The sequence below is a fragment of the Mixophyes fleayi genome, chromosome 4 (assembly GCF_038048845.1).
Source record: "Mixophyes fleayi isolate aMixFle1 chromosome 4, aMixFle1.hap1, whole genome shotgun sequence".
Taxonomy (NCBI): domain Eukaryota; kingdom Metazoa; phylum Chordata; class Amphibia; order Anura; family Limnodynastidae; genus Mixophyes; species Mixophyes fleayi.
Window position 1 is genome coordinate 281,192,744 of NC_134405.1, and position 23,616 is coordinate 281,216,359.

At 39.5% G+C, this 23,616-nt stretch overlaps 1 protein-coding gene across 2 annotated transcripts in view; it reads left to right on the forward strand.

Moving 5' to 3' along the window:
• Window positions 1-23,616, forward strand: part of HBEGF (heparin binding EGF like growth factor) — a 94,380-nt gene that overhangs the window by 66,054 nt on the left and 4,710 nt on the right. Inside the window, exon 4 of one of the 2 annotated variants that reach the window (XM_075209794.1) lies at window positions 17,851-17,936. In XM_075209794.1, coding sequence (XP_075065895.1) covers window positions 17,851-17,858 — 8 coding nt within the window. In that variant the 3' untranslated portion in view covers window positions 17,859-17,936. Of the gene's footprint in view, window positions 1-17,850; window positions 18,007-23,616 lie in introns of those variants that run through there. The other variant, XM_075209792.1, reaches the window with a different exon arrangement.

A 23,616-nucleotide genomic window follows, 5' to 3' on the forward strand; every position in this document is an offset into this window, starting at 1 on the left:
ATCTAGAGCCAATTCTAGCAAGATTGATTTCATATTTGGAAACAGCACCACAAAGTTACCCTAAAGTCACTTTATTATGATGGGCAATAAAATTACTGTTTACCAGTGATCAATGTGCGACGATCATGCTGATTTTCTATTGGTACTTATAGAAAATAGCTTATTGCCGCAATTTATATATAAAAAAAATTACAGGGTTAGCTGAGCAATACCTATTTGCATCATGGATAGTGGTCAAGAGCAGTAAAGGTTAACTTGCCGCTTCAATGGGCCATTCTCACAGGATATTCGCATGCATGACACAGCTAGCCAAACTTGGGCTTTCAGTTCCCAAAATTAATTTAAAAAAAAGTTAAAAACATTTTCATAATTGAATTAAAGCATTTTTGTTATTGATTTTTTTTCCTGTAATTATATTTCTGAGGTGGCCATAACAGAAGAAGTACTGCAGTAATCAAGAAAACTAAAACCATACTTAAGTTACTCGAAAAAGATAGGCCTTATTAAATTACTCTATAAGCAATCAAAAAAACATTGATTTCTTAGATACAAGAATTCAAACTGTGATGTTTGGTACTTTTCTAATAGTATCACGGTTTTAACTATATTTACCAGCTTTTCTTTCCTCCCCTCCGGGAGATTCTAGAGGGGAGATGAAGTACAAGGCAACAGGGTGGAGGGGCACAGCGAGTAACTTCATTCTGGCGCTGTCCTCCTTGTTGAAATGCCACAAGTGCATCATTTTGCTGTGGGGGAGAGGCCAAAATGATGCGATTCATAATGACTCATGTCATGAAGGCCCACATCCTGCCCTTGTCACTAGGAAGTGGGTAGGGTGCGGAAGAATGGCTTGCTGTCCTGGGAGTCCGGGAGACCAGCTCGCAATTCAGGAAAGTATGCTCCTAACATCCTAAATCTTCAGTATCAACATTAATATACAGTATGTATTCAGAACCATAGTTCCTATAGTAGTGCATATTTAGTTCCTTAGTTTCACAGTTCTGCTCTGTTCTTATGGGTAGTCTCTCATTGCCTAATATGTGTATTCATGCAAGTCTTTTTGGGTGTTGTTAATTACCCTCATCTTCATGTACTGTCTCAGGTGATGCCTTGTTCTTGTTGTATCTCTGTAGTTGTTCTCTTAACCTTTCTCACAGACTCCTGTCAGATCTTTGAATTTCTCTCCAGCTAAATCCAGTTAGCTCTTTTTCCTTTTTCCAGTTAAATACTCCAATGTTTCAAACTGTAAAACTTTATCACAATTTTTAATTTGAACATTTGACACGTATAGCAAATTAATATCGAATACTATTACATCACTAAACATTTCTTTCTTTTGATTATTCATTCTAACATCCTTACACACGAAAAACATATTTGTAGGTCTGTACATGGCTCGAGAGGAAAAATGATTTGTTCAAAGAATAAAACATTCTTCCACTATTTTCTTCTATTATTGTCATCCTGAGATGGCGATAATAGAACAAGGTTCACGGTGGTACTCGTTTGTATGTTGGAACCATCACCCGATGAGACCCGCAAATCTTATCACTTGTGAGGGTCACCCCTTGATGTATAGAGTGAACAGAAAAAGTAAGGATTCCGTATACCATAATTTTTCTTCTGTTTTTCAGGCAGTAAAATAACCTGAAAGTTGGAAATATCACATCTAATACACATGACACTGCAGGAAACATACCTGTCAACTCCAGCAGTAGTCGGTGGGTCCGGCGGCATTACATCCACCAGACCCACTAGCACAATACAGTGATTAAATAAATGTTTAAAAAAATTCAAAAACAGTGTGGACCCCCTTCTCTCTAAGCAGATTAACCATAGTGCTGCCAGCCTAGGCTGGCTAAGTCTAGTGCTGGTTGTAGTAAAATTGGGGGGTACGCTGTGTTTATTTTTTTAACACTGTCTAGTGCTGCCAAACCCAGTGCAAGCAATTAGACTAGTCCCCTTGCTGGAGCAGGAGACATGGCAGAAACTCAGCAGACTTTTCAATGTGCTGGAAGCTGACTTGGACATGCCCGCACAAGAACACCCTTACTGTACATTGCCTACATGAATACACCAATTCTTCACCTCATTCAGTCTCCTAAATCAATGGCTGTAGTAAGTGTTTTTTTTTCCTAAACCATTGATTTGCGGAGAATACACTCAAAAAGCCAGATACGTTCATTAATTACTCAGGCCCCGTCTATGTAAATTCTCATTTTTCAGAATTTATAGTGTGACGAAACAAAGGGTTGATTTCACCTTAATAAGCCTGCACCTCGTTTCTCACAAAATGTGGACTATAACAACTTTTCTAGCCCTTTGTGATCCCCAGATCCCTGGGGCTCAAGGGTGGGGGAGAGTGTCCCATTACTTTGGGGTAACTTTACTCACTGTTTATTATGTGTTCCTATACATCTGTGGTGTGCTTTGTAATTATGTATGGTAGTTGTCACAATCTGCCTCTGTCTGCAGTGCCTCATCTCCTGTTTAGGTTCTGCTTTGACTGTATCGTATTTCTGCCTGCAAGGGGTTAAGCCCTCATTGTTTGTCTTGTATCATGAACACTTGTGTCTGGCCTTTATAGTAGAGATGCTCAGGCTAGATTTTCTGAAAACTGAGCCCATCTGAACTTAGGGGATCCGAGTAGGCTCACGAGCCGGCTGGTTACTTTCGCACGTCCTCGGATCTGAGTCGAGGCAAAACGTCATTGTTACATTGTTGGATCTCGCTGGTTTTGGATTCCATAAGCACCCCCCTCCCCAGGAGATCCAGCACCATTGCTCACACAGAAACAGAGGTAGCAGTGTTCTTGTCACTCTCCAGTGACATTGCTCGGTGCCATTGCTCACACAGAAACAGGGGTAGCAGTGTTCTTGTCACTCTCCAGTCTCCAGTACCATTGCTCATACAGAAACAGGAGGGGTAGCAGTGTTCTTGTCACTTGACAAAAATTGACTGGAAATGATTGGACATTAATGTTGTTGAGGTTATTAATTATGTAGGGATAAAAAAAAGAGGCAAATTAAGTGATTTTAGCAAAAAAATCGGGATCCAAAACACGCAAGGGCGATTTTTCCAAAACCAAAACACGAAGTTAATCCAGATCCAAAACCAAAACACAGGGGTCAGTGAACATCTCTACTTTATAGGCTGCCTTTTCCAGCAGACTGGTGCCAGTTCATCAGTTGTTTGCTGTCCCTGGTCCCATACTCTGTACTCATGTGCCCTGTTACTGGTGGATCTTTCGGTTTCTGACCCTGGCTTGCTGACCATCCTCCTTTATATTCTTTTTGTGTAGTCTCCAGCTATCTCCTGTGGCTTTTTCAGCATCCAGCCTCTGTTGCAAACAACACATAATGAAATAGAAATGGTGCTCAACATGTAAGACAGTAAACAAAAGAGGAAATAACATAAGCTTCAGGTATCATACATGTATATGTGACTTAATTAAGTCTATTCCCATAATGAACCAATTAATGAGAATGTCTAATAATTGTCCAAAGTTGTGGTCTATGTAGAAAGCAATGGTGCCAGTCTAGCGTTCATCATGGATTATTATTATTATTATTATTAATTTTTATTTATAGGGCGCCACAAAGTATCCGTAGCGCCGTACAAGGACAAACAATGGCACAGTACAAGGTGAAACAGCACAGTACAAGTAACAGTAATCACTATAACTCTGGGGGCTCAGGCACAGCATGAAAGAGAGGGAGGGAGGGGAAAAGTGAGTATAGGCAGGTAACTATGGCCCAAGAGGGTGGGCACGGATGACAGGTTGAGAGTCACTGAGGGGAGCGGAGAGAAGCGAGAGGAGACAGAAGGCAGAGGGACTGAGAGGAGGTGAGCTGAGTAGCTGGAGAGCGCAGTTAAAGGTGATGGAAACAGAAGGGAGGAGAGCCCTGCTCAAAGGAGCGAACAATCTAAAGGGAGGGGAAGACAGACAGACACATGGATGAGACGGAGAGACTGGAGAAACGGAGACGGAGTCGAGGAAGGGGGAGAAGGGAAGAAGGGATGAGAAAGAGAGGTAGCCGACCGGTGGGAATTTAGGCATGAGACTGGAAGGCTTTAAGGAAAAGGTGGGTTTTTAATGTTCGTTTGAAAGAGGACAGATTAGGGGAAGTTCTGATGGAGCGGGGGAGCTTGTTCCAATGGAGGGGAGCGGCGCGGGAGAAGTCTTGGATACGTGCGTGAGAGGAGGTAATCAGAGGGGAAGAGAGGCGACGATCGTTGGACGATCGCAGTGAGCGGGAGGGAGTGTGAGAGAGATAAGGTTAGAGATGTAGGGAGCAGTGGAGTTGGCGAGGGCCTTGTAAGTCAGAGTGAGGAGCTTGAAAAGGATTCTGTAGGGGAAGGGGAGCCAGTGAAGGGCTTGGTAGAGTGGGGATACAGAATTGGAACGGCGAGAGAGGAAAATAAGCCTAGCAGCGGCGTTAAGTACAGATCTAAGGGGAGCGAGATGAGAGAGGGGGAGGCCGATAAGGAGAAGGTTGCAGTAGTCCAAGCGGGAGATAATCAGAGAGTGGACGAGAGATTTGGTGGCATCCTGGGAGAGGAAGGGCCGAATGCGGGCAATGTTGCGAAGGATGTGAAGTAAAGTGATCTAATTACCTTGTAGGAGGTATCATGAGCATGATGAATATAACTTATGAATCGAACTGTTGCGGCTCCCACTCTGGCAGTCCCCAATCCACCGTGCATCCGTTCACCTGACCTGCCACGCAGAATAGTCAGCTGACTCAAAGAGACCAGTTGATAGGTGGTGTAGTTGTCAGTGAACTCAAAGGAGATGTTCGTAGGGTATTGAAGGAAAGGGAAAAACCATTGTGTCGCTATCAAAAACTTCTTTTAATAAACAAAGAATTGCACTTACATAAAATCCATAAAAAACAGCTTTCATTAATGATAGATGTAAATCATGTTATACACCTCCAACACGTTTCATCCATAAATCTGGACTTTTTCAAGGAGACTCTATGTACACCTCGATCCAATTTATATGCATCTCTCTCATTGAGAAATAATAGATTCACCTGTGATCCCTGAGTGTTGTAGATATTGTGTATGAAAAACAGAGAAATAAATAAATAAATAGACGATGGGATAATCTTGTTAAATAGATGTGTACATACATACCCTGCCAACTACAGGTAAGTATTGGTACTTAATGGCAATAATTGCCACACTCGCTCATATGTGTAAAAACAAGGAGGCTCCTAAGCACCTGTGCCTCATCGCATACTGTCTCCCACAAGGACTCCATATAATATACATACACATACACATTGCATATAAAATCATATGGCGACCATACAAAAAATAAAAATTCTATATGATCAGGGTATATAGAATACGCTCATGTGTAGAATTAACACATGATACAAAAAATTCTCTGACCCAATAATATACATGAATAGAAATGATTAAAATAATTATAACATAATCTAAAAAGCAAAAATAAGGATGTAGCCATACACTAACCACAGCAGGATATAGCATTAATGTACTCACCATAAAATATTCTAACAAAAAATAACATTAAAAAGTATTAGACATAATTGAACATAATAAATTAAATAAAACAAATGTAATCGTAATCTGAAAGACAAAAATAAATTATGTCCATACACTATGAACAGAAGTGATAAAATTAATAAACTCACCATAAAAAATATTCTGACAGAAAATAACATTAAAAAGTAACATATACAGTTGACATGAGTGCGCAATAAACCTCGCTAAATGTATATAACTAACGTTACCCCAAAATGGACCTCAAGTCATAATCCACATTAAGACCACACAGTGCAAGGGTTTTTAACCTGTATATCCAATTGGCCTCTTCATGATTGATTTTAAACAGAAAATCCCCTCCAGTTTTTATCAACTTCTTTAATGGCAAACAACTTTAAGCCTGTTGGATCATTATTATGTACAGTGTGAAAATCTTGAGAAACACTATGTTGCATGAAACCTTTTTTAATGTTCCGCAGATGTTCACTCATATGCGTGCGTAATTTCCTTACTTTACGACCTATATACTGTAACTGACATGGGCATTCCAATAAGTATATAACATTCATGCTATTGCATGTTAGAAAATTTAGTATGTGAAATGTTTCATGTGCGATTCTTGATTCAAAAATCTCAATGCCACTTCTATTAGTGCATTGTAAAGTTTTACAATTTATGCAGTCCCTACAATGATAGAATCCATTCTTAGTGGTTCTGGTAAAACCACCAAGCTAGGTTCCATCAGTGGGATTAATAGGAATATGATTCCAAATGAGTTTACGGTTCAGACTAGGTGCTTTCTTATAGACCACCTTTGGTTTTGATGACAAAATTGTTCCCAAAATAGGGTCTTTTAAAAGTATATGCCAATGTTTATTAAAGATTCTACTTATTTGATTTGCAGCTATTGAGTAGGTAGCAATGAAATAGACATTGTTTCTATGTCTCTTCTCATCACCCCTAGATTTGTACACAAGTAGAGATGTCCTATCTGCATTACTAACCTGAAATGCTGCTTCCACTATATCACTATCATATACCACTATCCTTGTCTATGAATTGTTGTTTCATTTCTTGTCCCTGAATCAAATAATTGCTGGACTCGGAACAGTTCCTTCCCGTGTGAATTGTTCCCCTGGTGTATTGGCCAGCCAGCTAGAATGGTGATGGCTGCTGGCCAATGTATAACTATTCACGTCAACCTTCTTATGGAAGATTTTAGTTTCAATCTTATTATCCTTAATATACACATCTAAATCCAAAAACTCAGCATCATGATACTGAGGTTGAACATGTAGCCATTACCCCCCAGGTGGACATCCCCCCTATCACCTTAAGTTCAAGTATTAACATTACACCCTCCTTCGGAAGTTATATTCATCATGCTCATGATACCTCCTAAAAGCCAATTCGATCACTTTACTTCACATCCATGATGAACGCTAGACCCGCACTATTGCTTTCTACGTAGACTACAACTTTGGACAATTAATGGACGTTCTCATTAATTGGTTCATTATGGGAATAGACTCAATTGAGTCACATATACATGTATGATACCTGAAGCTTATCTTATTTCCTCTTTTGTTTACTGTCTTACATGTTGAGCACCATTTCTATTTGATTTTGGTTGTGTTTTTTAGGGGTGTGGTTAACCCCAGATTTGTGCTGCTCGCTGGGGCAGTCTGTCCTATAAACTCCTTTTTTGCAGAGAGTACCAAATTAGCTGCTATCTAATACCACTCCCTATTGATATGAGTCTGGTATCCCTCTCAAGGACTACAAAAAATAGGTCCCTGCGTGCTAACTGTAGCTACGCTCCCCTATAAACAAGTCTGTGGGGTTTGTGAGAGTTGTATAGTATCACACCCCCTCTGATCTATTATAGCCCCTTGGTATATTTGAGCATATCTCCCTAGCTTATATAAATAGAGGGATACCAGACTCATATCAATAGGGAGTGGTATTAGATAGCAGCTAATTTGGTACTCTCTGCAAAAAAGGAGTTTATAGTCTTGTAAAACGAGAGATAATATAATCATACTAATAACTCCTATTATATTAGATAAATCCAGACCTAATTATCTTATAAACGGGTGAAGAAAATATTGTGGTCTTGATTCTGTCCTACACGTTATGTACTTCAACCTTATATAATTGACTCTCTCCCTATAAATAAAGTATTGAGAGGATATTATCTATGTGCATTAGATTTATAACATCATATATATGCAAATAGGAACTATTTGTAATGGCATAGCTTATCTCTCTTGCACTTTGAAATAGTGTCTACACTTATTTGGTTAATCTGCTTATTATGCCAGATACTTGGACAGCATGATGATCAATATTACCCAGATATAAAATAATTAGGGAAATTGTAATACTGACTACACAGCGAGGCTAGGCAGTTGGTTCTGCCTTTTTAATAAATTTATTTTGGTTATTATTTTTGTTTTATTTCGCTACTAGTGGTACTAAGGTACTAATTTGGGACTCTACTATCGTTTTAAATGAACTAATAAAATGTATGTTTTATATAAATAAACAATCATAGAGTGCCTCTAATATACATGTTTTCTACTCTCTACTTACCTCTGTAAATATCAGTCCAACGTGTGTAGGGTGCACCAACCCAGTCATATGATAACAAACTTTATAATGATAGACTGGGTATATGATTATCTAGTGCGTTGGTATATATCTCTATCTGTTACCTTCTGTTGCATATACTACTGCTAATATCCACTGCCTTTTGTTTCAAATGCTTCTGCCATTGTATTACTGTTTTGATTGAACTCTGCATTACTACATTGCAACATTACTACAATACTGACATTTATATACATCAGTGGTAGTCTATACTCCGACTACAAAAACACAGACAACATACACAACGACATAAAGACAGCGAATGTAAACTCCCTGGCAGTGTTGTAATTGTGACATGTTGAAAAACAGGCCTTCAAGTATTGCAACCAATGAACATCCCGTTGATGAAAAATTACTAACTTAAAATCACGAGTGACAGTGCCGCTCTTTAAAGTGACATCATTTTTCACCAACGGGATGTTCGTTCGTCGCAGTTCTTGAAGATCTGTTATTCAATGTGTCACAATTACAACACTGTCGGGAAGTTTACATTCGCTGTCTTTATGTTGGGGTGTATGTTGTCGCTGTTCTCATCATCGTTATAAGGTACAACATCCATATACATAGGATAAATCTAACCTATATAGGCACTTTATGCACAAATAATGGGGAACTCCATTGTCTCGGCTAGACAGCTTGGAGTTAAATCAGCTGGAGGTCAGAGGGTATGATAAAGTACAACCCTATAATTGCCCCTTATGACAGCTGCCAAATCTCTGATGGGTGTTATATCTAAGCCCACCATGGGCTAGTCCCAGGAGCATGAAAAATCTAACTGTGTTTAAAAGGAGGGACCCAGACTAGGCCTGATGGTTCAGAGTGGAAAGAGAAACGAACAGAGTGCAGAGGTTGCTGCGTCGGTGGGTATATGCGTTGGAGTTTTTGGCTTCTGCTGCACTCCATGAGTCTGATAGCTTGGTGGGCCTGCTGGAGCAGGGGGACTATGTATCAGATTCATACCACACTGCTAGAGGGGAAGAAATTGAGCCAAGAGGCCATGACTCATGGAACCAGGAGAAAAGGTGACTGCAGTTCTTTGGGCTAGAAGGGGTAAGGAACAGGGTGTGAAACAGACGCGGGCTGGCAAATTTCAGCCTGGGGGGCGCACAGGCGGTCGCATCACATGACACTATTAAAATAATTAAATCTGGTAGGGTAATTAAGTGCTAGAGCAGTAAGAGTATTAGTTTAAAGTAAAGTATAATTTACCAAAAAAAGATACAAAATGAATTAGCAGAGTAAGCTTATAATAGAAATACAGAAATAGAAATACAAAACTCCAAAAGCTTAACGTAAAAACTATTCAAGAATAGCCTCTTTGAGTTAACCTCATCTGACCTAACCCTGTGGCTTGAGAATGACAGTTAGAGATTGCTGTACTTTAGATCAGCTCTGTGTCCTACTTGTCATAAATGTAAAACAGTTAAATATTTGTGAAGCCAGGGGAATGGATTTGACCATAAATTGCACATGTATGGTGTGTGTGTGTGTGCATCGCTGATGTGGGGTTATGAACAAGCTCAACTTGTTAATTGTCTTCTTTTGTCACTCCGTTTTCCATGAATTTATTGATCACAATGGAAAATAGACTTGATCAGCTATGTACAGTTAGGTCCATATATATTTGGGCCCTGACACAATTTTTGTTATTTTAGTTGTTTACCAAAACATATTCAAGTTACAGTTATATAATATACATGGACCTAAAGTGCAAACTATCAGCTTTAAATTAAGGCTATTCACATCCAAATTGAAGGAAGAATTTATGATTTACAACTGTTTAATACATACTTGCCCACTCTCCTGGATTTCCCAGGAGAGTTAGGCATTCTCTTGCATCTGCCCATTTCCTAGTGAAGTAAATATTTTATTTATATTTTTTTGGGGGTTTTTTTTTACATCCCTTGGAATATTTTTTGCCCTTTTTTTTATTTTTACTTCACTTGGAATAGTTTTTTGGCTTTTTTTCTTTTTTTACGTGCTTTGGAATATTTTGGGGCTTTTTATTTTTAACATAATTTGGAATATGTTTCAGGTTTTTTTTTTTTATTTCATTCACTTTGGAATAAAAGCTTACAAGACTGGATCATAAAGAAGAACAGAAGTTTTTTTTTTTTAATTAATAAAATATTGTGGTTTTAATGAGGGGATCCAGCCCTATGCTGACCAGCCTGGGGCTATTTGTCATCATGGCAGGGAGACCTCCCCCCTGGCGTGTTCCCCTGCTATGGTACCACCACCCCCAGCTGGCTAAGCAGCATAGGGCTGGTTGGAAGAGAATCGGGGGGACCCCACGGTGTTGTCCCCCCGATTTTCCTCCAGCCAGCTCTATGCTGACAGTACTAGGGTCTATTAGAAGTCTATTAAAGCAAAAAAATCTTCTTTTAATGCATCTGATATAGTCCAAGCACCTCTATGTTTTATATTACTAATAAAGTATACAAGATAACAGTGCATGCAGACATATGCTTATTATCACATTAGGGAAGAGCTATAATTATATATAGTGAATGCAGGGGCATTATTATATACAAGTTAACCCGTGCATGATACTCATGCATTCTAGTCAAATAAAGCTACTTAAGTTGTTAAAAAGGTTCTTGTCATGCATTTGGGGCTAGGCCAGGCCTCCTAAGGGGAAGAGCGTTACTTCCCGACGTAAGCGCCCTTTTTTAACGTGGTTTTGTCCACATGTTACCACCTCATTATTCTTCTCCATCACCTCATCCTTCATCTTCATCGCCACATCCTTAATCTCCATCGTTTTACTGTTCTAAAACCTCTCGATACACAACGTTTCTGCTAAACACCTTATTGCTGTGCTCAATCAGTCTTCCTTGAAGGGCAGAAACTAAAAACATAACTGAGGTGTAAGACACTTGCCTCAGTATCATCATTAGTTCCTAATAAATAGGTAGGCTGCATTCTCAAAAATTTTGGTTCAGCCCAAACATAGAAAAGTGGCTCATATACATGAAGTATAGTCATCCTGCGCCTCATGGCTCTCAGTCATACCTCATGAGTATTGGGACGGAAGTGATGACTGCTAGTGAACTGGTAAGCTGAATTCTCTCACATATTGGCTGACTACACAAAATGGCTACCTGCACTGCGATATTGCTATTCTGTGATTAACATCTCAGCGCAAACAATGGAGGGAGGCTGAATAGCAGGTGTGGAGGGGGCCGGGGCACAGCGAATCACTGTGTTAAGTATACTACGCATGTGTGTTCATGAGGTAAAATTACCTCACGAAAAAGAGTTTGAGCCCTCAACTCGTAAATTTAGCCTTTACTACCCCTCCCACGGGGGGAAGGGGGGATGATGGAAGTTAACTGACGTCACTATTATAATTTTTTTGTCAAATAATGTCAGTATACCAAATTTCAGGTCAATTGGATGAGCCCTTTCTGAGAAAATAGTTTTTTACACACACACACACACTAACACATATATATTAGATTGGACAGTTGTCACTATTCTAGTGAATTTAGTGTATTATTTTTGGATTAGTGCTGCCAGTAGCAGAGGATTGAGTCCATCAAACCCCCAGTTTTCACCAGACCCTTGCAAAGGAGTTTGGACAGCTGTTGGTGGGTTTGCAGGTCACTGCCGTTAGCCCTGCCTCCAAGCATGGCCAGCTGTTATCAGACAGCTAGTTTGGACAGGTCAATGTAGCCAGGGCTGATACACAAGACAGATAGCAGTGTGCTAAATCAGATAACAGAAGAGTGTCAGAACAAGCTGGGTCAGCAGCAAAAGGAACAGAAGCACTACCAAACGACAGACAGAAGAGAGGTCAGGAATTATCTGGGTCAGAATTCACAGAAACCGGCCACAAGATGCACGGGAATACTAGGTACATAGCCTAATACTCTGTCACAGAGCAGGTTTAAAAAGCCAAACAAATAAGTAGGGTAGGCCTCTGGTCAACAGTAACATCACTACAAGTTCAGAACTCCTAAAGGGCCACATGCCTCCTGTTGTACAGAGTGGGACTGTGGGGGAGGCAGAGGGTGTGCACTGGAATGCAGATTCGTTAAGTAACAGCAGGACTTCGGCATGTGACAACAATTATAGATCTATTTACTAAAATGTGTTGATTATGGATGATTTTTTTTTGCAGCTATAGAAAATCATATGAATCGCACACTGCGCATTGCACGGGAGGGTGCAGGGCCACAGTAATGCAAATTTATTTCCAGTAAGAATCTGCAGGCTGGTAGTGTAGCTACCGGCTTCAGTGCCCCACTGCTTGCATCAGAACTTTGAATCCCATAGCTGCCAGCCACATTGCTGACTCTAGCCCTCTACGCCCACCTCTTACTCTACCCATCTGTACCCCATATCAAACTTGGCCCTCTGTGCTGGTTGCTCATGAGACACAGATTTAAAATCATTACCACTTGCAGTGGTGAAAGCTTCATTATTCAATGCTACTTTTTTCATCTGAGCTGATTTGTTACTTTGGAGACTATTTATTAAAGGGCAAAAAAGCCCTATCTCTGGCAAAAATGGGTGTATTTTGCCAGTGACAGGTATTCACCCTGTACATTAAGTCATGTCCAGTGACGGCAGCCCCACCGGCAGTAAGATTTGAATGAGGAAGCCTATTTTACAAGGATTGTAGAAATAGATACTGCCGTATGCTTCTCGGGATGATGTTAATAGAATCATTTTTTTTTTAATGATTCATTTGAATAAAGTTTTCTTTTTTCTTTTTTTTAATGGGTAATAATTATTTAATTTAATATATATATTTTAATCTTTTTTAAATATTTATTTATGTTTACTAAGTCAAAAGTCTGGGCTTTCAGTTCCACTGCGTACCATGGGTCATGCATGCTCATATCCCCTGAGACTAGCCCACTCTGTGCCAGTATCACTCAGCTCCCTCTACAAGCTTTTAGTGCCAGAATGATAATGATCATAGAGAAAAGAAAATCAGCCTTCAATGCATTATAATAAAAAGACTCTTTGGTTTCCAACAACTAGTTTATTCAATCTAAAACCTAAAATATTACTACCAACCACATATCTATTAAAGTAATTCTATCGTTTTCAAATAAGCATTGCATAGGCGATTGTATTGTGTTTCTAACGCACAAAGTGATTTATTTTAGCAGATGTAAATAGTCAACAATTCAATACATTATTATATTATGATACAGTACAGTACAGCCAATACCAAAAGATAAATACATACCGCTTGCGCTACGCTGCGCTACCCACGGGCACCAGTGGACAGTGATTCACCCTTTGAATACTGTGATCAGTGAAGACTGAGCCTGGTGGGGGTGCAGCTATGATTATATATACAGTCAGTGTTACACAGTGAACAATAGAGATGACGTAGCTTGCTTCTATAGGTCCAGACAAGGGTGGTTCCAGGGTAAACAGGTCATAGGCTGATTCAATCTAAGGAATCCAAAGGTGGGGGTCATCTCTCCAGGGAAGGTGCTCCAGTTACAATGAGTTCATTAGCATATCACATTCTGATATCAATCTGGCTATTTATTCCCTAACATCAATAACTAGAGTATGCAATATGCGATCTCTTCGGCCATGGAACCGGACAGCTGCTGATGAATAGGGGATTAGTATGATATCAGACATGACACATTTCCCATAACCTGAACCTTAGATAACACTAAAGTGTACATATAATCATAATATATAAACTACTAATAAACTAAATACTATCTGCTCATAAATTACTGTGTAACGGAACCAATATGAATATGAATTATATAAATAACTAAATGTTGTAATGCGAGTGTGTACGTGCATATTTTACCGTGCGATCGTAATATGCCACGTGTAGCGTGGCATACTGAGTGCAATCGACCAATAAGACAATATCAACCAATATATTTTCGTTCATCCAATTATACGACTTCGACATATCCTATAAAATTATAAGTGAGGCAGTAAAGTATATTTAAAACTACATTGTTTTCTAATCTACCATAAACCTACTAACACCAAACTTCTTATAAACTAAACCTATAAGAAGAAAGGAATCTGTTACAAGTGTATCATCAACTGTAATAGCCCTAAACTAAAACACAAAAAAAATACACTGTTCTTTAGTTTGTTTTTTAGTAACTCTACTAATTAACAGTAACCTAACAAACTAATACTAACATATCTCTGACATAATAAGCAGCATAAAAACATAGTTTCTTTATACACTTAACTTTTGAATCATTTACTCTCTAAATAAATGCTATGTAACATTTACTGTCCAGCTCTTTGGGTTTCATTTAGAATGAGGAAAGATCCAGCTTTGCACCTTGGCAAAACCATGTTGCTCTGCAGGAGGGCAAAATTAAAATGTGCAGATAGATTTAGACTAGAGAGGGGAGTGTATGCTAGCTATGCAAAAGCAGGCAGTATTTTCACTGCCAGCAAAAACTGAATTGCATTTGCCCCCCTTGTATCACAACATGGTTTGTCAATATGCAAATTTGCGTCCTTGAGTAGGCTTTACTCATCATCCTAAATGAGGCCCTTTATGATTAAGAACTAGTACAAAGTATTTAATAACAGGCAAGCAGGGCTTGCAAGTATGAGATAAAGAGGTATTGAATGGATAGGGGGTAGGCATACTTCCCAACTGTCCCAATTTAGTGCAACAGTCATGATTTTAAGGCTCTGCTGTTCCATCCGGGGACATGTTTTCCTATGGGTGGGAACTTTGGGAGGTATCTTCTGTTCACAGTTGCTCTGCTATGAATGGGTGCAGTGCACATGGTACTGGTGCATGCTGAAATGTTGGGAAGGGGGGTTTCTAAGGGGTAGCCTAGTGCTTTACAGAATAGTATATCGACAGCTAGTGCACTACTGTGCACTAAAAATAGCACACTATTTACATCTATATCACCATTATAACATATTTAACTTTCTAGTGCTGGTTTGATAAAGAAAGCAAATGTCTAGTTGTTTGCTATAGTGAAGCACAGATTTTCACCTTTCAGTAATGTTATCAGATTATAACCCATGTGCGAAATTCCAAATATGCATATATATTCATGGCCACAGAGATGCAAATGATTTATACTGTAATGGGTCTGGGAGAGGAATAAACCACTGGTGGCATCCGCAAAAGGGCTCCATGTGAGTGTGTATTAATTATCCCCAAAGTCTTGTACCAATTTTCCTTGTCAGGATTTCTCATATTCTCACTGTACTCAGGTCCACCTATTTGTAGGCACTGAAAGGCAATGCTCTGCAAGAACAAGCACAAAACACACAAGGACAAACAAATAGCAAAGTCAACGACCACTCAGTTGGAAAGTCCTGTCTGCTTGATTTCTGTGTACTCTGTGTACTCTTAGTCTCAGTGGCTGTGGGGGCAAAACAGGGCAAACTGTCTCCACAGGACTGACTGGCCCTAATCTTCGGTTAGTGTATCCCACCCACTCTAGTCTAATTACAACAACAAGGCAATAACAAATGCACTGAGTCCATGGGTAACACTGCAGCAGACTAGGTGTAGTGCACTATCCCTGACCAGACCCTACTCAGTGTAATGCATCATGTAGTGGGTTAGGGAGGACAGCAGCATACAGCACACAACAGAAACAGGCAATACAAAAACTTCAACACAGTTACAATTTTGTCTACAGGAAACATATGCCTGTTTCTTACATACGGCCAGTTTGGCATAAATATGGTGGTAACAATGGGGTCTTTGCTGGTGGGCACGTATCTTCAAACAGGGCTTAACAGCAAGGGGCACAATCTTTGCAATAACAAAGTAATAAATACATCTCCTGTCTCCTCTTGCACGGATCTTAATAGTTACATGGACAGAAGAAACTTCTAGCTCCTTCTGCATGGTTCTCAGGAGTTTGACATGGTTATATTGATAAGCCAATCACAATTAAAATGGTCTTTTTAGCTCATATTCAGCTCTCACAGCAGTGTTCACCCACCCCTCCTCCTTGGGGGTAATATCTCTCACTAGGACATTGATAGGTGCTATCTGTGTGCTGATCTCAGCTGCAGCATCACTTGGTTGGGCTCTGACACTTTCTTGCTAGTGTTCTCTCAGCTCTTCTCACCCCTCCTCTACAGGAGTGATACTTTACAATGTGTGGGTCCTGACACTTAATTGCTAGTTTTATCTTGTCCCCTTTAATGTATGCTACCACTCCTTTCTATCATACTGCCATATTGTTGATTTATCCCTCAAATCTGTCCCATTTTACTCATATTCTCTCTGTTATGGTATACTTTGACCCCATTTGGCCATGGATCCATTCACGGGAAATGATATCAATGGTTAACAATGTATTCAGGTCTGGAATACCGTTTAGAAGAACTAGGCCCCGCCTAGCGATTGTTTTGCTATAAGGGGATAATCGGGGTATACCTTGGTCTAAAGAGGTCTGGCCCCACTGGACCAGCCACCAAAGCACTAAACCAGTATCATGCAGGGGGGATGTGTATGATCCTGGCTTAGGACAACAAAGCCTTATTCCTTCAACTGTGGACATTGCAGTACATTGCAGTACCCTAAATGTACCTAGACTTTTCATTTTGACATTTGTATTTGCACAGGGGACTCATCTATTCTGTGAAAGTATTCCAGCAAAGTATCTACTACTATCTTTCCAAATGTTGTATTTTCTCCTACTACCGGGATCCACCCATGAAAACCTCATGGCTTTGACATTTACCTTTTACTGTTCAGTTTCTCTGCCTTTCTTCCATGTTTTATTGTTGTCTTTACGACTGTCTTTTCACACAGTGAATGATTCCCATAAGGCTATGGGGTCTATTTATCAATTAATGGGGATATTCTTCTTGTTGTGATGGGTGTAAAATGTTTGTATGCATTAATTACCCACCAGGCTGCTTTTGATGTGAAATGTAAATGTTTAATTGTCTCATAGAGGTTCTCATCCTGTCCACTTTACTCTAAGAACTGGACAGGATGAGGGAGAATGGCCTGCTCTCCCGGGAGTCCAGGAGATCTACCCAGAATTCGGGAGTCTCCCAGAAATTCTGGAAGCATGGACAAGTATGCTCTGGGTGAAGTTACACCCCGCACTTTACTAGAGAGTAACTGCCAAATACTGAGTAGCATTGGGCCCCTTCTGGTGACCACGTATGTTAGGTACCAGGGTTAAAATGTAAAAATTTAGTGCAACAACTTGTGGCACAACAAGTACCAGTATGCACTGACAACCCAAGACTGTTTTTGTATGTTGGCACCCGTAGAATGGGTGCAGGTGCATACTTGCTCTTGTAGTGCCACAAGTGTGCACGACAAGTGTTGCCCCTGTAAGAACCAGAAATATATTGCCTCGATAGTACAAAAAAATATATAATGAATGCTTTCTCCAATAGTAAGTAAATAAAAAATGAATTCCCCCCGATTGTAAATAAATAATGGCTCTGATAATATAATAAATAATAAACTAGCACATTATCATATAATGTAAGGCATGGATAAGAGCTCTATACATTGATAAATTAATTTACAATAATATTGTATTATCCTGTTTTTTAGAGAGCTGTGTTTAAACCAACTGCCTTTGTTAAAAAATCAGTTACAGAAATGTAAAATCATGTTTTTTCACATTTAAGCTGCAATATTCCAGCTAAAAAAATTAGGACTTTGAACATAGTCCTTGTTTAACCTTATTACCATTTATTGTTTCTTAGGTGTCTAGCAGGATATCATGGGGAGAGATGTCATGCACTTATCCTTCATTCGGGGAACCCTTCAAACACTTATGATCACACAACTGTATTGGCCGTTGTTGCTGTGGTACTCTCATCTTTTTGTTTAATCATTATATCATCATTATTAATACTAAGGTAAGTTTAACTTCAATTAATTTTGAAAACTGTTTGTTATGAATGTTTTTAAATGTTTTTAAATTCACCACAGTGTCATAAGCAACATGTTGTAAATATATGTACATCGCAATGGATTTAGAGAAAGCTAAAGTGGAAGTTGTTCATATATGAGATAACAGATCATTCCAAGTGCTGTGAAATACTTATTTTGTTGCACAGAAGTCAGACAATGCAAAGACCCAAAACAAAGCCTTGGAGAACAAAAATTTGCCACAATTATGAAAAGCTTGCTTTTTAAGTTTTGATAAATATATATAGTTCCTTTTAACCTTTTCCAATGTGTAACTAGGTTTTTTTTCCCCTGGAGATGAGCAAAATTGAGGCAAGATCAAATCATATATTTGTATTTTTGCATTTTCCAGAACATATACGGCTAGATTTACTAAACTGCAGGTTTACTAGATTTACTAAACTGCAGAGATGTTGCCTATAGCAGCCAATCAGATTCTAGCTGTTTTTGTAGAATGTACTAAATAAATGATAGCTAGAATCTGATTAGTTGCTGTAGGCAACATCTCCACTTTTGCAAACCCACGGTTTAGTAAATATACCCCATAGTCTGTAAATAGAGCTGGAGTGAAGATAGTCAATTCCTTCTGCTCTGTCAGTTCCTTCTGTAACAGTAGAGCTAGGACGAAGAGTAGAATAATACACCTATATATTTGTTTCTTCCATGTTGCATTTAGTAATTCTCTTTCAAATATAAAGGGGTGTCTGTGACCTGTCACACTTGCAACTTTCTTGTCAGACTCACTGTTTGTGGCTATGTGCACAGCTCACTTAGGTGTATGTATGACAGTGCGATCAGCCATAAACTCGTAGAATACAGCTGTTTCGCACAATTTATGAAGGAGTTAACACAGGAGAAATAAGATTTCTCCTGCATTAACCTATTTTTTTGTTGTTTACCGCAGTCCTCATATAACTCCTTGTCCTGCACCTTTAGTCCATTCGCTATTCTGCTTCTCACTCCTCAAAGCCATTCACCCCAACCCTCAGCATTGTTATTGCGCACTCAATCCCTTCTTCGGTCCCATCTCCTCTCCTTCCTTCCTCTGTTCTCTCCCCACACCTACGGTTCTCACAACGCTCCACTCACTTCTTCTCTCTCCTTCCCCTGCCATTTTCTTATTTTACTAGACCGAAAGACCCGGCAGCGGGCCACCAGCTTCTCTACTATGTAAAGTGTTTAAGCGTCACAGTGTGAAGTAATGACGTTGAAATATTTACAGAAGAAAGGCAAGAAAAATGCAGCTCCAATTATTTTTTTGTTAAATATACTCTTCGGAGATTACTTACTCATCCATAAAATATTTGATGGAGGGATCATCCCTTTGCCTTGGACATATCACTCTGCATTATTTTACATTGCAGTGTGGCCCAAGTAAAAGGGGCCTATAGGTGGCTCACATCACAGGCTCATATCTCAAGCCTGGTTCATCAATTCCCCAGCAGCTTGATAGGATGATAGAGAAGGGACCCTGCCCGATGCAGCTGTAGTTGATATGGTGGGAAAATGCATGAGAAGAGTGCTTAAGGATAAAGACCTCTATTGGGCATGAAACCTATTATCTGGGCACTTGTGCTGTTATATGTAATAGGTGTCAGTAGCGTTGGTGGTAGATGTTAAACCACAAGAAACTTTTAGACTTAACTAATTTGTTGGTTTTATTTCAGAACTTGTTGTAAAAGATGATATATACTAGAGATGCTCACTGACCCCCGTGTTTTGGTTTTGGTTTTGGATCTGGATTACAGTCGTGTTTTGGTTTTGGTTTTGCCAAACCGTCATTGCGTGTTTTGGTTTTGGTTTGGTTTGGTTTTGCCATTTTTGCAAAAAATACAATTTTTTTGGTCTAAAATAACCTAATTTAATGCTCCACCAGTTTCTTGGATAAGTGAGGTAATTCTAAAGCTAATAAATTATGAAAAAAACAGTTTAACCCCTGGCAGGCCGTCCTTAATTCGAACACTTGCCTGCAAATTATACAGACAAACCTGGTTGTCTACCTTATCCATCGTTGATTATTGGCAATGTAGCCATCGTCTTTGGGTGTATATTACACCCTCCACTTGTAGTTGAATAGAAAAAAGCAGTCTGCATAGACTGTAGAATTAGAATGTAAAAATAAATGGACCAAGGTAGTTTGGTATCTGTCTGCATCAGACCCCCTCTCCACTAGGAGTAAAATAGAAAACTATTCAGCCGTTATAGAGTCTAGAATATAAATAGAAATTGAGAAAGGCAATTTGGTATCTGTCTGCATAATAATCATCAACATCATCATTAGTGCCCTACACAAATCTCCCCCTCATCCTCTTCTATTTCCAAAGTGGCATCCTCAATTTGTGTATCACCGGCTATACTCGGGCTGTTCAGGCACACATCAGCAGAACTGCTGAAAGGGTCCCTCTTTATGGGTACACTAACAGAATGCTCACGATTAGACATCCCACTGTTGGATGGACTCTCCACAGGGATTGGTGTCATTTGTGATTCAGAGCAAACATTATCCTCTAATGCTTTACTGTTATCTTGCAGCTCGGCTTTGACGCGTAACAGTATTTGTGCACCACTTGTAGGCTCGGTAACATTTTTTGATCTGCCACTAATAGAGAAAGGTGAAGGCCTCATTCTCTCTTTGCCACTGCATGTGTAGAATGGCATGTTGGCAATTTTTTTTTTTATCGGCACTTAACTTTTCCTCAGTTACACTTCTTTTTCGCTTCAACACGGTAAATTTTTTTTTGGTGTGTGTTTTTTTGACTGATTTCAAAAGACTGTGTAGTTTGACATCGCCTTGCCCAGATGACGTACTGGGAACACTACCATCAGGACTGGTGACAGAACCTCGTTGCTGATTCTGCTCATATGTGGACTGCTTTGAATCCATTATGAGGCCAAAGCACTTGTAGTGCTACAAATTGTTTTAGTTACTGCTGACAAATATGACTTTTGACAGCCAGAAATATTAATGCAAAAGAATGGGTGACACCCCAAAAGCACTTGGAGTGCTAAATATTATTTTTTTTAGACTGCTGACAAACAGGACTTTTGACAGCCAGAAATATTAATGCAAAAGGATGGGGGACACCCCAAAAGCACTTGGGAGTGCTAAATATATTATTTTTACACTGCTGCCAAATAGGACTTTAGTTTTGACAGCCAGAAAAATTAATGCAAAAGAATGGGGGACACCCCAAAAGCACTTGGAGTGCTAAATATTATTTTTTTAGACTGCTGACAAACAGGACTTTTGACAGCCAGAAATATTAATGCAAAAGAATGGGGGACACCCCAAAAGCACTTGGAGTGCTAAATATTATTTTTTTAGACTGCTGAAAAACAGGACTTTTGACAGCCAGAAATATTAATGCAAAAGAATGGGGGACACCCCAAAAGCACTTTTTAGTGCCAGAAACTGCACAAAAAAACCCTCCTCTATCCTCCTTTTACTGCTGTAACAACTGGTATTAAGATTACAATGGTATTGCATACAAACAATAATGTGTCCAATTACTGCTCTGTCCCTGCGCTGATATAGCCAGTGTGACCTAACCCTGCTTTCTCCCTCTGTCAAATGGCGATGGATTGCTGTGGAGGCTGGTATTTATGCTTTTCAAATCTCGCGAGAACCGAGCTCAGAAATACGAATACGTCACAATGACGTTTTGCCTCGATTTCAAATACGAATGGGCGGGAGAGTACCGAGCATGCTCGGCTCGGTACTCGGATAGGCTAAATTCGGATGAATTCGGATCTCGGGGAACCGAGCCCGCCCATCTCTAATATATACATATATACAGTAACAGTTGATGCAGCTCTAATTATCACTTCTTGACAGTTCAACTGTCACTGAAAGAACCTGCTGAGAACCTAACTTCCTGTCTGTGCATGCTTAGTAGAGCGAAGCGGACTGCAGGAAGCTGCACCACTCCCTGTCTTCACTAGACTACATGGGACACCACTACCAAGATGGGAGATGAAGCGTAGCGCTCCATATTAACAGAAGAACCAATTGGGCCTTCACATAATCCCGAGAAGAGTCTAATAATTTAAAAATTGAAGATTCTAATTTGGAAAGTCCCTCTACACTAGAGATGGATTATGATGATTATGCTGCATGTGTCAAGCTTGAATAAGTTGATGAGTATGATGTTGAACGTGAAGTAATAAGACAGGCACCAGTACCACCGCATGCTTTAGATATGTCATGCCCAGTCCGAAGACAAACAAATCCATCTCTTGCATGTGAAAATTGTTCCACAACAACCCAGACAACAACCTGTAGCCAGATCCTGTGGCACCTCCTCCCTGTTGCATTATTTGAAGCAGGTTCTTTCCAGGAGTTTTTTTAAAAGCAGCAAAATCTGTGTAGTAGCATGCAGTCCAGCATGAGCTAAAGGCAGTATTAGTAGATACCTGTCTGCACCAGCAACAACACCACCATTATCATCCTAATCATGGTCAAGTCCTGCAAAGTTGTGATTGCAAGTTGAATCACCTAATACAACTATTTCTTCCCTTGCTGCTGTTGTTGAATTTGCACCTCTGTTACAGATGTACCTTTTTCAAACTTAAAACTGCACTACCATCTCTAGAAAACTGGGCTGAACCTCCAGAGTTGCAAAATGTAGCTGCTTTTCCCAGGTCTTCTCCGTCCTTCTTATATACCCTGGTGAAAATGGGGGAAGGTGTGTGTGTGAGGAAAAAATCACAATCCAAAGTCAAAACATCCCAATCCCTACCATTTAATGGTGGTGAACTAAACTGATTTGCCAGTTTTGTATTGGTAACATAAATGTATGAATATCACAGCCTGCAATTTGGATTATTATTTAAATGGGAATATTTATTTTTGAGTCACACATTCATCCCCCCCCCCCCCACCAAAAAAGAAAGGTAATAATAAGCAAAAATAATTGTTTGGTTTTTTTTAAAAAAAAAGCTGAAATATCTTAAACTAATAATCTTGTTCAGTACTTAGTTTAATAACCACTGACAGATATTACAGCCAGTAGTCCCAGATGGAGGAATATTTGACCATATCTTCTTGAAAAATTTGCAAAGTTGGGTCACATTAGTTGAAGAGCTTTGATGGACAGTAAATGTGAGGTCTTGCCACAGATTTTTGATGGATTTAAGGTAGGTACACTGGCACTAAAGAACAGTTAAATAATTAATGATACACAGCAAGCTGCAAGTGGATGGAAATTGTCTTGTTAAAAGTCCAACTTCCTTCCCATTTTAAGCTTTTTTTGCAGAGGGCAGTTAGTGTTTATCCAGTATTTGTTACCAATTTCTCAAGGTGGGGTACGTTAGTTGGAGAGCGTTGATGGACAGTAAATCTGAGGTCTTGCCATATGACATGATACTACCATTGTCGCGGGTGTATTGACTACAATATTTCATAGTGTAACATTGAAGATGTGTAGTGTTTGATTTGTGTTACACATACCACTTGGCATTCACGCCAAAAAGTTACACTTCCAAGACATTCTACAGCATCTCTGTAGAATCTTGTAGATGTTGTTTTGCAAACTCTTTGCAGACAAATATTTTAATAT